General features: G+C 34.2%; 1 protein-coding gene across 1 annotated transcript; it reads left to right on the top strand.

Annotated features, from left to right (window-relative positions):
• The first annotated feature begins 6,810 nt into the window (after nt 1–6,810).
• LOC140835426 (uncharacterized) lies at nt 6,811–7,792 on the top strand. Its single transcript, XM_073200919.1, has 2 exons — nt 6,811–7,725; nt 7,784–7,792. Exons 1-2 carry the CDS (start codon nt 6,811–6,813, stop codon nt 7,790–7,792), a joined length of 924 nt encoding a protein of 307 aa, XP_073057020.1.
• The last annotated feature ends 10,034 nt before the right edge of the window (nt 7,793–17,826 follow it).

Here is a 17,826-nt window from a genome sequence, read left to right as displayed (position 1 = left end):
AAATTGTCGGGACTACATTGTATTTTTCATATATGAATTAAAAAATAAATATGAAAAATAAAGGAAAAACAAAAAAGACCAAGTAAGAATTGGACCTACAGCTTATTTATTAGAAAACAAAAATTTTATCCGCTGAGCTACATATGACTTATATTAAAATTTAAACACTTTAATAATATATATAATTATTAAAACATACAATGACACAAAAAATTAGTTAGTTTTAAGATATTTGAGCAGTATCATTATCACTAGCTATAATTTTTTATAAAGTGACAAATGTTTGATGTTTAATTATTATCATAGTCAATGTCATATTTTTCTATTCGCATAGATTGCAAGTAGTATAATTACTGAGAGATGAATTGTTGAAATACAATAGTTATCCAGTTGGTCCAGCTGGAGAAGAAATTCTAAGTGTGACACTTTAATTGTTGTATAATTCAAAATATTTGAGTTACATCATTACTATCAACTATAACTTTTGGTAAAATATATTTTATTGAAAAAAAATTATTTATCATAATTACAGGTTATACAAAACCTTATTGTACTTAAAATTACACTTTATATAAAAATCACACATAAAAGAACCATAAAACTAAAAAATCACATAAATATAATTCTCCTTAGACCATATATGTATTTTTTAAAAATGGTTCTAAAAAAATGGATGGATTTTCATATTAGGATGGAATAGGGTTTTTCCGGTTCTCATTTTTCTCACCTCGGAGAAAGGAATTTTTGTTTCCTCCATTTTAGTTTTTGAAATCACTAGTCATTCATAATTACTTGCATTTAGTTAAAAAGAAGTGATATGCATGGAAAACAAATAAATAATACTTGTATTAAAACGTTCTAAATTTTTTCATAAAATTACATCGTTTTTTAAATAAAGAGACCGAAAATTTAATCTCAAAAGAATATAAAAATTGAATAATAAATTTTAGCTTAACATAACTTTTGAAATTTTCATCTCCTCTATCATAAATAAAATACATCATCATTTACAATAAAATAATAATAATATTATTTTTCAACCTAACCTCGAGTTTAACCAACAAAATCTAATAATATTTCTGCATAAAAATTTATAATCTCAACCCAAAAAATCAATAAAAATCTAGTTAGCAAAAATCAACTCATCATGAAAATCCATAAAAATCAATTATTTTGCGAAGAATTAAAAGGCTCAGTTAAGTGCTCTCGACTACGAACACTCATCCTAGCCAAACAGAATCATATCAATCATTCTTACCTGCATCGATGAAATTTGATGAGCCTAAAAGCCCAACAAGTAGTTCCAGAGATACAAAATAATACATAATAAAACATGACATGTATTAAACATTTTCCTCAAAACTTTTAACATATAATTTTTTTTCAAAATTTTTTATACAATCATCAGTAATAATCACTTGATCAACATACAAAGATCCATATTCGACATGACACCTCGTCCCAAAGACCGACATCCTCATACCCTTTTAATCAGTCAAGTTGGTAGAGACACTCCTACTCAAAGACCGATATCCAAAGCATGTAATATTAGTCATAACTTCGCCATAAATCATAAAAAAATCTTAAATTTTTTTCATCATTCTCACAACTATGTGATACGGCCGGAATAAAATACTTGTTCTGCCCAAATTTTAAAATTTACACATGCTGTCCAAATACTTTAAAGATCTGAACCAGCAAAACATTGGTAAAATATAAATGCAATAAGCCAAGTATTAACTCTCTGTTCTAAGGGACTTGAAGCTAAATATTTTGAAAAATGTTTTAAAACGAAAATAACATTAGAATATTTCAAATCGGAAAACCAAATATTCATATTAGGTTGACATTCTCCCGAAATAATACACATCTTTGCGTAGCTTCTTTTTTTTTTTTTCACACACCAGTTGAGAAGATTTAACCATGAAATAAAAATCAAATTTTTACTTTTTTTCTCAAAAATAATATTTGAAGTTCGGATTTTCTTGAAATATTTTCTCATAAATTAGAATTAATGTTTTTTACAATACTCGGGTATTTTTCTCTAGGAATTCATCTCGAACGTGTTGACAAATTGAATATGAATGGAGAATATTCTTTCGGTGCATTTAGTGAGCTTGAAAGACTTCACATTAGTAAAATGTAAAGGCAAATTAAATTGAGAATTTCCTTCTCAGGTTCACAAGCCATCCTCCATCAGTAGAGTACATCTGGTTTAAAATTCTTCTTCCATCTCATAACATTCTTATCTGAGTTTTTTATTATATAATATAATATTAGTGAAGTGTTTGTCCTTATGTACTAAATAATATGTTTTATTTGGAAGCACATTGAAAGGTTGTAATCTATAGAATATTATAATGAAATTCTTTTCATTTTTTACGTAGTTTTTACTCTAATAATTTTTAAGGGTTTTCACTTAAATCTCGATGTCCAATTTTATTTTTTGTTTTCGTATTTGTATCTTCAAGATGAAGCACCCGAGAACAACAAGTATTATCGGAACTTTGGTTTAAAATTTCTATAAATTCTGAGTATGCTCTGTAGTTGCAGCCTAAATTGATCTTCATATCAGAATTTTTTTAAAAAGTTTTTTTTTTATTATGGCAGGATTATTTTGTTAAGTCTACTAAATTATTGTAGACATAATGGCCGGTATGTAGAGATATCAAGGTTGAATGGGAGCAATTTTGTGATGTGGAAAATAAAGATACAACCAGTTTTAAGAAAGAAAAATTACTTGGCAGCTATTCGAGATAGACTGAGGAAAATTATAGGCGATAGAAAGTGGAAGAATTTGAATGATAATGTTGTTATCAATTTATATTTGGCTATATCAAACAAAGTACTGTCAAGTATATCTGAAATAAAGACGGCAAAAAATATCTGGGATACTCTAACAAAAATGTACGAAGTCAATTCTCTACATAATACGATTTTTCTTAAGAGAAAATTTTATACTCTTTGGATGGTGGAATCATCATCAATGACCGATCATATCAACATTCTAAATACTTCATTTGTCCAATTCACCTCCATGGAGACATAAATAGAGGAAAAAGGACGTGTGAAACTTCTACTTCAAAGTCTACCAACTTCATATGATCAACTTATCATCAATTTAACAAACAACATCCTCACATATTTTTTAAACTTCGACGATGTCTTAACTCCGGTTCTTGGAGAAGAAATTCGACGCAAGAATAAGGAAGATATGTTGGTAACTTTGAAGAATGCATACGCTTAACCGATGACGAGGTAGACCAAAGTCAAGAGTGACGTGGCACATGAAGTCTCGGAGAGAAGACTCGATCAGTATTAACCAATCTTAGGAGGTTCTATATTCATAAGAAATGATCATGCATTGAAAAATCGCTGGTGTTGGTACCATCAAAATAAAAATTATTTGATGGCACTCTTCGTACCATACAAGAGATACGACATATGAAGGGGCTTGAAAAAAAATCTTTTGTCCTTATGGCAATTGGAGGATATCAGGTGCAAAAAATCGTATCGAGAATGAGATCATTAAAATTGTGAAGGACGCGCTTGTGGTTATGAAAGTACAAAAAGTTGTTGTAAATCTGTAAGTACTTTTGGGAAAACACAAAAGAGGCGGGGATTAGGCGTTGCATCGATTGGTTCAAGAAAAAAATTTAACAGTGTTACGGTACAGAAAAATCGGACATATGTGATCGAGCAAAACTTGCACTGTAAAATCTTTAGTAAAATTTATAAAATTCAAGCTCGAAATAATTGCAAGTGTACGATGTCAATTAATAATATAGTGTACCAGAGTACGAGTTTCGTTCCACTAGAGACTGTATTTCGTAATTTTTATTCTCATTTGTTAAAGTTTTTAGCAACGAAAATTTGGATGATTGTTTACTACTTTAATATTTAAATAAAAGCTCAATGAAATAGTTCAAGAATTAAATGATGGAATAAATAAGCTATAATGGTTGATTAAAGTTCAATGAGAAATTAATTTGGGAATCTTGGTTCACCTACTCCTCGTCAATTACTTAATTCGTTCGACAGTTGATAAGTGCAATTTATTGTACTTTTATTACTTGTTTTTAACTTTGAATTTTGTGATTCTTGAGCAGATTTTATTTGATATGTTGTTGTTTTTGTTATTGTAGTTTGGAAGCTTAGAAATGAGAGTTTGGAGTGATATAGTGATGAATTAGAAGGTGCAAAGGACAAAGATACACGAAGCAACAGTGCACCCGCGCTGCCTATGCTACCGCACCCGCGCCAACTGCCGAGGCATGACCGCACCCGCGGTCATGCAAGCGCCGCACTCGCGGTCATGCAAGCGCCGCACCCGCGGTGTCACCTATGCAGCAACAGAATTTTTGGCGAAAAGACACCGCACCCGCGGTGCTTACACTACCGCACCCGCGGTCATGCACAAACATTCCTCCGGAAATTGTGAAACTTTGTAGACTTTGAGGAAAAGGAGGGGAGAATGGTGTGCTACGTGGGATATCTTGTCTATACTATAAAAGGGATCTCTTTTTCATCATCTAGGGTATGGAGAGAAGCTAGGAAAATGGTGGAGGCTACAAGGAAGAAGATTGAAGATCAAGAAGATCATCATCAACAAGTTCTTGCACATCTTTGGACAAAAACTTCATACACTCCAAAACTCTTGTTCTAAGTTCTTTCTTTATTTTTACTCTTATTTTGATATGTCTTGTTTAATGTTTATGTGTTGTTGTTTTATTTTTATTATTATGAACTAAATCTTAATTCTAGAGGAATGATGGAACAAAACTAGAAACCATGTGTTGAGACTCATGATTTATGCTATATAAGTTGTCTTTATTGTTCATTTGTGTTTTTCCAATCTTAATGCTTTCATTTTATTGGCCATATCTTGAATGATTTGTATGTTTATAAATTATCACTTGAAAAAGGGAATTTATAATCAAGAAAGGGAAAAATACATCGATGGTATTTATATAATTCGAGAGCACATATATTGCTATGGAATCCATTAAAAGAATTTAGCGCTTGTTGTGTTATTTAATTATCGATTGTTGACGGAGACGTTGCAATCCTTTGTTAGATAATTAGTATCTACTTAGCACTCGAGAGAGGGAGTAGATAATTATGGAATTCTTGGTTAATGAATAAGAAGGACAATTATAATATAGCTACACAAAATAACACATGGTGGATAGTTGCGTGAAATCGGACCTCTAGATCTTTTATTCTATTGTTGTTCAACTCTATTTGGTATTAAAATTAAATTTATTTACAATTCAGTCATTGTTACGAACAAATCTGTTATTTGATTATTCTAAATAAAATCGAGACTATTCTAATTACAATCATTAATATAAATTTAGAAATTACATTCCTCGTGGGATCGATACTTGTACTCATAATTACATTTTACTATAACTTGACGCCGTGCGCTTGCGAGCATTAAAAAAAACACGCAACAAGTTTTTGGCGCCGTTGCCGGGGACTGTAAAATTTGAATTTATATTAGTATTGTTACCAATTAGTCTAGATTTTAATTTAGAGCTATTTTTATTATACCACATTAAACACTGATTTGTTTATTGTTTTTGTTTGACAGTGCATGCGAAGATCGCAAAATCTTGACTTGCTTATCTTTGATCCTGAGATCGAAAGAACCGCAAGAAGGTTAAGAAAGGCAAGAAGAGAAGAGATTCTAGCAATGGCTGAAAACAGAGACAATGAAAATCCACCCCCTGCAATACCCATCCGAGATCATTTTAGGCCAGTATTGAATGCTCATTATTCTGGTATAGCACGAGGAACGATTAATGCAAACAACTTTGAGCTCAAGCCTGCGTTGATAAACATGGTTCAACAGAATCAGTTTGGGGGAGCCGCTACTGCAGATCCTCATTTACATCTCAGAACATTCCTTGAAATTACTGACACGGTAAAAATAAATGGTGTTTCTGATGATATAATTCGATTGCGTTTGTTTCCTTTTTCTCTTAGGGACCAAGAAAGAGGATGGCTCCAATCGCTTCCTTTGGGGAGTATCACTACCTGGCAGGATTTAGCAACTAAGTTTTTTGCAAAATATTTCCCACCTGCGAAGTCTGCACAGTTGAAAATCGAGATAAGTACTTTTAGGCAGACTGATTTTGAGCAACTATATGAGGCATGGGAACGGTATAAGGAATTGTTGAGGAGATGTCCAAACCATGGTTTTGAAGATTGGGTACAGATTGAATTATTTTACAATGGTTTGAATGGACAAACAAGAGGTACTGTTGATGCAGCAGCTGGTGGCACAATATTTGCCAAATCACCCGATCAAGCATATGATTTGCTTGAACAGATGACCATTAACAGTTATCAGTGGCCGACTGAAAGATCAAGAGTGAAGAAGCAAGCTGGAATTTATGCCATAGATCCTATTACATCACTCACAGCTCAAGTTTCAGCTTTAACAACTCAAATTGCAGCAATGAACAAGGCTAGTTCATCAGAGGTTGAAAATGCATCTGTTGTCACCGAAGAACCACATATTCCTGATGAGGCTCATTATATCAACAATAGGAATTTTGGTGGATACGGAGGATATCGAGGTAACCCTCCCTCTAACACGTATCATCCTGGTTTGAGAAATCATGAAAATTTTTCATATGCTAATAATAAGAATGTGTTGAATCCTCCACCGGGGTTCAATACATCAAAGGGGGAGGGAAAGCCTTCATTTGAAGATTTGGTAGGTACATTTGTTGCTAATCTGGAAAAAGGATGGCGAGAACTGAATCTCGTCTTGACAATATGGAGACTCACATGGGAAACATGGGTGCCACAATGAAATCTTTGGAAACGCAAATCGGACAGTTGGCCAACGCTCTAAAAGATCAGAACAAAGGGCAATTTCCCAGTAACACAGAGGTGAACCCAAAAGAGCAGTGCAAGGCAGTAACTTTGAGGAGTGGAAAAGAACTTGATGGTAAAAATTCCAATGATAAGGATGAAAAGGAGGTAACTGTTGAAGAAGTCGAAACTGAGGGTTCCAAAGCTGAAGCTGAAATTGAACAACCTCCGGTATTTCAGCCAATACTTCCATATCCGCAGAGGTTTAAAAAGAAGAAATTGGATGAGCAATTTGCCAAATTTTTGGAGATCTTCAAGAAGATTCACATCAACATTCCATTTGCTGATGCTTTAGAGCAAATGCCAAACTATGCAAAGTTTATAAAAGATGTGATGTCAAAGAAGAGAAAGTTGCATGAGTTTGAGACAGTGAAATTGACAGAAGAGTGTAGCGCCATACTTCAAAGGAAACTACCACAGAAACTCAAAGATCCAGGGAGTTTTACTATCCCTTGTGTTATTGGTGGTTCTAGAATAAATAAAGCTTTATGTGATTTGGGTGCCAGTATTAATTTAATGCCTTTTTCCATTTACAGGACTTTAGAGCTTGGCGAGGTGAAGCCTAGCACTATTACCCTGCAGCTGGCGGATAGATCACTTACATATCCACGGGGTATAGTGGAGGATGTTCTGGTAAAGGTAGACAAATTTATATTTCCTGCTGATTTTGTCATTCTAGATATGGAAGAAGATCAGGACACCCCACTTATCTTTGGAAGGCCATTTTTGGCCACTGGAAAAGCTTTGATCGATGTGCACAAGGGTGAGCTTACATTGAGAGTAGGTGGAGAAGAAGTCATGTTCAACATCTACAACACAATCAAGGAACCAAATGAGGTAAGTACTTGTAATAGTATTGATGTAATTGATTCATGTGTATATCATGTTGGTGCAGGTAGATTGACGAAAGATGCTTGTTGGAATCGGCGTCTATATTGGATGAAGATGATTGAGACGTGCAAGAGGAGTTACTTGCTCTCGATACATTGCCTAAAGAAAAGATTGATGTGCATAATGTAGAACTACTTGAAGATCCAATTATAGAGGTACCAAAAGTATCCCCTGAATTAAAGGAACTTCCAAGTCACCTCTGTTATGCATTTTTAGGTGAAAATTCAACATATCCGGTAATCATCTCTTCTTTTCGTACTTGTACTGAAAAAGAAAAATTGTTGAGGGTGTTGAGAGAATTTAAATCTGCTCATGGACAATTGCTGATATAAGGGGAATTAGCCCTACTGTTTGTATGCATAAAATTTTGATGCAGGAATCATATTCACCTTATGTTGATCATCAGAGAAGGCTTAATCCTGCAATGAAAGAGGTTGTGAGGGCTGAGGTGTTAAAATTGTTAAATGCTGGTGTTATTTATGCTATATCTGATAGCTCATGGGTTTCACCAGTACAAGTAGTGCCTAAGAAGGGAGGAATAACTGTAGTGAAAAATGAGAACAATGAATTGATTTCAACTCGTCCAGTGACTGGTTGGCGAGTATGCATAGACTACAGGAAACTGAATGATGCGACTAGGAAAGATCATTTCCCACTTCCATTTATTGACCAGATGCTTGATAGAGTTGGTGGTTATCATTATTATTGCTTCCTAGATGGTTATTCAGGTTACAATCAGATTGTCATAGCACCGGAGGATCAGGAGAAGACTACTTTCACTTGCCCTTACGGTACATTTTCTTTCAGGAGAATGCCATTTGGACTATGCAATGCACCTGCTACTTTTCAGAGGTGTATGATGGCCATATTTTCTGACATGGTTGAGGAAATAATGGAGGTTTTTATGGATGACATTTCTGTATTTGGTACATCTTTTGATCATTGTTTGCAAAATTTAATGCTCGTTTTGCAGAGATGTCAAGCTAAGAATCTAGTTCTGAATTGGGAAAAATGTCACTTCATGGTTCCCGAAGGTATTGTGCTTGGCCACAAAATTTCAGCTAAAGGAATAGAAGTTGACAGGGCCAAAGTTGTGGCAATTGAAAATCTTCCACCGCCGAAAAATGTGAAAGGAATCAGAAGCTTCTTGGGACATGCCGGGTTTTATCGTCGTTATATTAAAGATTTTTCTAAAATTACAAGACCTTTATGTAATTTGTTAGAGAAAGATTCGATATTTATTTTCGACGATGATTGCTTGCAGGCATTTAACAGGATCAAGAAAGCACTGATTTCAGCACCCATCATGATAGTATCTGATTGGAAGGAGCCCTTTGAGCTCATGTGTGATGCTAGCCACTATGCTGTAGGAGCAGCATTGGGACAAAGACGAGACAAGATGTTTAAAGCTATCTACTATGCAAGTCGTACACTCAATGCAGCCCAACATAATTACACAACTACTGAAAAAGAGATGCTAGCAGTGGTGTTTGCATTTGACAAGTTCAGAACATATCTCATTGGCACCAAGGTAACCGTTTTTACTGATCATGCAGCTCTTCGATACTTGTTTGCCAAAAAGGATGCAAAGCCCAGATTGATACGATGGATACTCCTACTTCAAGAATTTGACTTTGAAGTCAAAGATAAAAAAGGTTGTGAGAACCAGGTGGCTGATCACCTGTCACGACTAGAGCTGGAAGAACGAACTGAAGGTGGAGCTATCAACGAGTCATTCCCAGATGAGCAACTTTTCAAGGTAAGTGTTACACATCCGTGGTTTGCAGATATAGCTAATTTCCTTGCTGCAGGAGAATTGCCTTCAGATTTAACGTATCATCAAAAGAAGAAATTTCTTCATGATGCTAAGTTTTACCTGTGGGACGATCCGTTCTTGTTTAAGAGATGCGCTGATCAGATAATCAGACGATGTGTAGCTGAGGAAGAAGCGGGTATAATTCTAGAGCAGTGTCATTCCTCACTTTATGGTGGACACTTTGGAGCGTCACGAACAGCGGCTAAGGTATTGCAATCCGGTTTTTATTGGCCCAGTTTGTTTAAAGACAGCTATACCTTAGTAAAGTCATGTGATAAATGCCAAAGAGTTGGCAATATTTCTAGACGACATGAATTACCACTAACAAATATTTTGGAGGTGGAACTATTTGATGTCTGGGGTATTGACTTTATGGGTCCATTCTCATCCTCTTTTGGTCAATCTTACATTTTACTTGCTGTTGATTATGTGTCAAAGTGGGTGGAAGCAATTGCCACCAAAACTAATGATGCTCGAGTTGTTGTTAAGTTTGTCCACAGGAACATCTTCACGAGATTTGGAACACCTAGAGCCATTATCAGTGATGAAGGTACACATTTCTGTAACAAAATTTTTTAATTCACTATTGGCCAAGTATGATGTGAAGCACAGGGTGACACTGGCATACCACCCGCAAGCTAATGGGCAAGCAGAAATATCCAACCGGGAGATTAAGCAAATATTGGAAAAGACAGTGAAGACAAACCGGAAGGATTGGGCAATCAAGCTAGATGACGCTTTATGGGCATACAGGACTGCATACAAGACACCTATCGGGATGTCACCTTATAGGTTGGTCTTTGGGAAAGCTTTTCATTTACCTTTGGAATTTTTCAAAAACTTGTTGCGTGTTTTTTTAATGCTCGCAAGCGCACGGCGTCGAGTTATAGTAAAATGTAATTATGAGTACAAGTATCGATCCCACGAGGAATGTAATTTCTAAATTTATATTAATGCTTGTAATTAGAATAGTCTCGATTTTATTTAGAATAATCAAATAACAGATTTGTTCGTATCAATGACTGAATTGTAAATAAATTTAATTTTAATACCAAATAGAGTTGAACAACAATGGAATAAAAGATCTAGAGGTCCGATTTCACGCAACTATCCACCATGTGTTATTTTGTGTAGCTATATTATAATTGTCCTTCTTATTCATTAACCAAGAATTCCATAATTATCTACTCCCTCTCTCGAGTGCTAAGTAGATACTAATTATCTAACAAAGGATTGCAACGTCTCCGTCAACAATCGATAATTAAATAACACAACAAGCGCTAAATTCTTTTAATGGATTCCATAGCAATATATGTGCTCTCGAACTATATAAATACCATCGATGTATTTTTCCCTTTCTTGATTATAAATTCCCTTTTTCAAGTGATAATTTATAAACATACAAATCATTCAAGATATGGCCAATAAAATGAAAGCATTAAGATTGGAACAACACAAATGAACAATAAAGACAACTTATATAGCATAAATCATGAGTCTCAACACATGGTTTCTAGTTTTGTTCCATCATTCCTCTAGAATTAAGATTTAGTTCATAATAATAAAAATAAAACAACAACACATAAACATTAAACAAGACATATCAAAATAAGAGTAAAAATAAAGAAAGAACTTAGAACAAGAGTTTTGGAGTGTATGAAGTTTTTGTCCAAAGATGTGCAAGAACTTGTTGATGGTGATCTTCTTGATCTTCAATCTTCTTCCTTGTAGCCTCCACCCTTTTCCTAGCTTCTCTCCATACCCTAGATGATGAAAAAGAGATCCCTTTTATAGTATAGACAAGATATCCCACGTAGCACACCATTCTCCCCTCCTTTTCCTCAAAGTCTACAAAGTTTCACAATTTCCGGAGGAATGTTTGTGCATGACCGCGGGTGCGGTAGTGTAAGCACCGCGGGTGCGGTGTCTTTTCGCCAAAAATTCTGTTGCTGCATAGGTGACACCGCGGGTGCGGCGCTTGCATGACCGCGGGTGCGGTCATGCCTTGGCAGTTGGCGCGGGTGCGGTAGCATAGGCAGCGCGGGTGCACTGTTGCTTCGTGTATCTTTGTCCTTTGCACCTTCTAATTCATCACTATATCACTCCAAACTCTCATTTCTAAGCTTCCAAACTACAATAACAAAAACAACAAAATATCAAATAAAATCTGCTCAAGAATCACAAAATTCCAAGTTAAAAACAAGTAATAAAAGTACAATAAATTGCACTTATCAAACTCCCCCAAACTTAAGATTTTGCTAGTCCAGAGCAAAATAAAACAACAAAAACAAACAAACAAACAAATAAGTCATGAAATATTTTAAAGAACTTGGCCTCAATATAAATTCAAAATCCACCATGCATTTACAATTCAAATCAATTCAACCACTTGTTCATCCAGATAAAATCATATGATTGGTTCGTTCTCTAACTTCAAATCTCTCAACCATGTTTCAAATCATTATCAATTGATTTCAAATTTTTACAAACACATATCACTAGGTCTTTTTCGGTAAAAATTGGGTTCAAAGCAATATTCATTCAAGAAATGGATACCCAATAAATATTTGATGCAATGAGGTGTGTGAAAAATTGATCAAAATTCTTATTCAATGACAGTGTTTATCGATTGTCCATAGGCTAGATCCTCCCAATCACTCTCCACTAGTATATTGGACAACTATGACTAGGTTAATAGGATTTTTAATGGTTATAATGTTAGGCCTCGGTTCATGGCTACAAATAAAGTTTAGGAGTTCAAATAAGGGGGTTCTTTTGATCTCCATTTTTTTTCTTTTTCTTTTTCTTTATTCATCTCATCTCTTTTTCTCCCTTTTTTCTCCAATCTTCAACAATGTATCATTATTCATTTTTTCTTTTGTAGGAGAAAATCAATTTCTTTCGAATTCTTACTTCCTTGAGAAGGTAGGAATTAATTGTATAAGATATTCAAAAGGTTGGTAATTGTGGGATTCTTGAAAAAAATATTTGAATGGGGGTCTTTTTTACACATATTTACGTGTGCCATTCAAATTCATATAAGCTCAAAGAGGTGACAAATGATAAATTAATTTATTTGGTAGCTTGAAAGGCTCAATCGATCCAAAAAATCACCTAAATCATTCCTAAATCATAAATTGTCTGTATTTCGCCTCGAGTGATGTTTGGATAGTTCTAGACAAAATCTCAATTCACCATCAAAAATTAGAATCTAATCATCGTGAAAATGGTGTCTCAATGCATCAACCAAATACATATATATTCAAAAAGAAATGTGCTTGGCTTCCAAGGAATTTCAAAAACACAACTCTTTTCTCTTATAGGCTCAAAAGGGCTTCAAATGAATGTTTATGAATAATATACATGGCCCAAATAAATTCAAAGATTGCCTCAATCATTTATGTGTTTGCAAAAATTTTATTTCAATGTCAAATAAAAATCACAAAGTTTTATAGAAATTGTAAGTCTCAAACTCACCAAATCTCATGATTATTCTCTAAATTTTTCAAAGTGATCAATTAACATGAATTTAATGCATGACATTTCTTTTTCATAAAAATATTTTCATCATTGGCCAATTCATTAAAAATTTCATGACTAAAATACTACAAACACACAAAATAAATCAAAAATTTAAACACACAAAAATACACTAAATAAATAAACACACGAAAACAAATAAAAACTCCAAATAAAATAAAATAAAACACAAACCAAATAAAATAAAATAAATCTCCCCCAAACTTAAACATGTGCATCGTCCTCGATGTGAATAAGCATGATAAATAGGAAAATGCACATACACTGGGCATCCGTTTCCACCTCCTCCACAGTGGCCACCTGTTTACCACCCGCCAGAGTTCCAACCACCCCACCACGATGACGATGATGAGGATGATGGCAATGACCACTGACGGTCGTTGCCCAGTGTATGTGCATTTTTGGATCGATTGAGCCTTTCAAGCTACCAAATAAATTAATTTATCATTTGTCACCTCTTTGAGCTTATATGAATTTGAATGGCACACGTAAATATGTGTAAAAAAGACCCCCATTCAAATATTTTTTTCAAGAATCCCACAATTACCAACCTTTTGAATATCTTATACAATTAATTTCTACCTTCTCAAGGGAGTAAGAATTCGAAAGAAATTGATTTTCTCCTACAAAAGAAAAAATGAATAATGATACATTGTTGAAGATTGGAGAAAAAAGGGAGAAAAAGAGATGAGATGAATAAAGAAAAAGAAAAAGAAAAAAAATGGAGATCAAAAGAACCCCCTTATTTGAACTCCTAAACTTTATTTGTAGCCATGAACCGAGGCCTAACATTATAACCATTGAAAATCCTATTAACCTAGTCATAGTTGTCCAATATACTAGTGGAGAGTGATTGGGAGGATCTAGCCTATGGACAATCGATAAACACTGTCATTGAATAAGAATTTTGATCAATTTTTCACACACCTCATTGCATCAAATATTTATTGGGTATCCATTTCTTGAATGAATATTGCTTTGAACCCAATTTTTACCGAAAAAGACCTTGTGATATGTGTTTGTAAAAATTTGAAATCAATTGATAATGATTTGAAACATGGTTGAGAGATTTGAAGTTAGAGAACGAACCAATCATATGATTTTATCTGGATGAACAAGTGGTTGAATTGATTTGAATTGTAAATGCATGGTGGATTTTGAATTTATATTGAGGCCAAGTTCTTTAAAATATTTCATGACTTATTTGTTTGTTTGTTTGTTTTTGTTGTTTTATTTTGCTCTGGACTAGCAAAATCTTAAGTTTGGGGGAGTTTGATAAGTGCAATTTATTGTACTTTTATTACTTGTTTTTAACTTGGAATTTTGTGATTCTTGAGCAGATTTTATTTGATATGTTGTTGTTTTTGTTATTGTAGTTTGGAAGCTTAGAAATGAGAGTTTGGAGTGATATAGTGATGAATTAGAAGGTGCAAAGGACAAAGATACACGAAGCAACAGTGCACCCGCGCTGCCTATGCTACCGCACCCGCGCCAACTGCCGAGGCATGACCGCACCCGCGGTCATGCAAGCGCCGCACCCGCGGTGTCACCTATGCAGCAACAGAATTTTTGGCGAAAAGACACCGCACCCGCGGTGCTTACACTACCGCACCCGCGGTCATGCACAAACATTCCTCCGGAAATTGTGAAACTTTGTAGACTTTGAGGAAAAGGAGGGGAGAATGGTGTGCTACGTGGGATATCTTGTCTATACTATAAAAGGGATCTCTTTTTCATCATCTAGGGTATGGAGAGAAGCTAGGAAAAGGGTGGAGGCTACAAGGAAGAAGATTGAAGATCAAGAAGATCATCATCAACAAGTTCTTGCACATCTTTGGACAAAAACTTCATACACTCCAAAACTCTTGTTCTAAGTTCTTTCTTTATTTTTACTCTTATTTTGATATGTCTTGTTTAATGTTTATGTGTTGTTGTTTTATTTTTATTATTATGAACTAAATCTTAATTCTAGAGGAATGATGGAACAAAACTAGAAACCATGTGTTGAGACTCATGATTTATGCTATATAAGTTGTCTTTATTGTTCATTTGTGTTTTTCCAATCTTAATGCTTTCATTTTATTGGCCATATCTTGAATGATTTGTATGTTTATAAATTATCACTTGAAAAAGGGAATTTATAATCAAGAAAGGGAAAAATACATCGATGGTATTTATATAGTTCGAGAGCACATATATTGCTATGGAATCCATTAAAAGAATTTAGCGCTTGTTGTGTTATTTAATTATCGATTGTTGACGGAGACGTTGCAATCCTTTGTTAGATAATTAGTATCTACTTAGCACTCGAGAGAGGGAGTAGATAATTATGGAATTCTTGGTTAATGAATAAGAAGGACAATTATAATATAGCTACACAAAATAACACATGGTGGATAGTTGCGTGAAATCGGACCTCTAGATCTTTTATTCCATTGTTGTTCAACTCTATTTGGTATTAAAATTAAATTTATTTACAATTCAGTCATTGATACGAACAAATCTGTTATTTGATTATTCTAAATAAAATCGAGACTATTCTAATTACAAGCATTAATATAAATTTAGAAATTACATTCCTCGTGGGATCGATACTTGTACTCATAATTACATTTTACTATAAACTCTATCAATCTTAAACGAGCCAAACTCAAGCCAGATGATAAAAGCTCGAATCAAGCTCGAGCTTGAGCTGGAGCTTGAATTAATCTTAAACGAGCCAAGCTCAAGCCTGATACTATTCGGCTTGGTTTGGATCATTTACATCTCTAATGTCAAACTAATTCTACTCAGTGAAGTAATTAAATCTCTTTAATTATTTATCAAAGGTTAATTTCATGTCGTTCTATGAAATCCCCTAGCTTTCGCCCTACTAGACTATGACTATGGATACGTATCCGACTTCATATTTCTATGTAAATTGTAAATCCACGGATTATGATACTCGTTCTTATCACAGGCTATTCTCTTGAACTCACTCGTAATATTAAATCGATATTAAAGTTAGCTACACTTCAACAACACAATGAAAATAACAGCATCATCAATGTTAAATCAAACGTCGATATGAATTAACTAACTCGGTTTCGGGGTAGGATTCCCTTAAATCCCAACAAAAATTGTAAATTAGCTACTAGAATTCTTGATCAAACTAAACAAAACAATATTTAAAACAAAGAAATTAAATTATAAATACTAGACGTGAATAAAACTTGATGAACGTTGCCCGGAAATCTCGAAATCTTCAAGTTCAATCTTTCTTCAAGTCTTTTTCTCTTCCCAAAGCTTTGTGGCTGCTGAATAATGAGTGAAAAAACGTCCCTAGGGTTCTTTGTTGCAGCCACACTTGGCAACCTCTCCCGGAAGGCAAATCCTCAATATTTTTTTTCCAAAATTGAGTATCGCTCGAGCGGTAAAATTCTACTGCCCGAGCGCCAACTCCTCTGTAAGTTTGCTTGTGAGGTGTGGCACTTGCGCTCGAGCGGTCAGATTCTACCGCCCGAGCGCCGAGTCTTCTGTATTGGAAATAACATCTTGCACCCGAGTGGTAAGATTCTACTGCCTGGGCGCCAACCCTTCTGTCCATGGCTTCCAGAAATCTCTCGTGGCGCTAGAGCAGTAAGTTTCTACTGCCCGAGCGTCGGGTTTTCTGCCAAGTACTCTCCCATTTCTTGTGACTTGTAGATTTATGTACCGATTTCAATTCTCCAGTCATTTCTCCTGCAAATTCATAACGTACACGTCAGACACGAACATATACAAATGTTAATTCTAAAACAAACAAAATGTAAATGAAATTATGAGCGTACTATATGCTAACCATAACTTAATGTTACTGCAGCAATATCAATGATACCTAGGAGATTATGAGCGATGCTATTAGACGCTCTTACTATGATCTGATAGGTGCAATCAGACTTGAGTTCTGACATTCTTGACCAAGGAGTTGATGAAAAGAATGAAGCTAATTAGGGTAAGCCCATATAAGAATAAATGTTATTCTGAATCACAATGTAGTTGTGAACCCAAGATTATTTGTATCTCTGAATCATTGAAGGTCACACAAGTATTGAATTATTTGTTCTCATTGAGATAGTCAAGTAGTTAAATTTGACGACTGTAGTTTGATAGAGATCAAATAGATTTCTTATAAAGGATTTTATAATTTGATTTCACGTAATGGAAAATATAGAAGTTAGTTTAACAACTAATTAACTGAGAAGAGTGGAACCGTCTGTTTTAGTGAAGAAGTTCACAAAACTGGCACCTACAAAAAATAGATTAGTGGAAAATTCTGTCTTTTGAAATATTGATTTTTTATTATATGAACGAGATTTGTACCTTCGGCATATCGGGGCTACATGCCCGTCGAGTACATAATTATTTATTTAGTAAAATTGAACTTAATAATTAAATAATAATATCAGTAATAGTAACTAATATGTACAAAATTCTCGTGTAATATTCTAAAAGAGTCTAGAATTGATCAATTAGTTAATAGTTAATTAAGAAATTAAACTATGAATATTTAATTTTGTATATGTCTATATGTGTGTGTGTGTATATATATATTAAGATATACAAATATATATTCAAGAAAAGAGAATACTACATAAGAATTTTAAATAATGGAATTACAGTGTCCTGACTCAAGTTGGATAATCAAAACTTATAAATATTTCACTGAAGGT

Source organism: Primulina eburnea, chromosome 6 (assembly GCF_022965805.1).
Source record: "Primulina eburnea isolate SZY01 chromosome 6, ASM2296580v1, whole genome shotgun sequence".
Lineage (NCBI taxonomy): Eukaryota > Viridiplantae > Streptophyta > Magnoliopsida > Lamiales > Gesneriaceae > Primulina > Primulina eburnea.
This window is presented reverse-complemented; position numbering and strand designations above follow the sequence as displayed.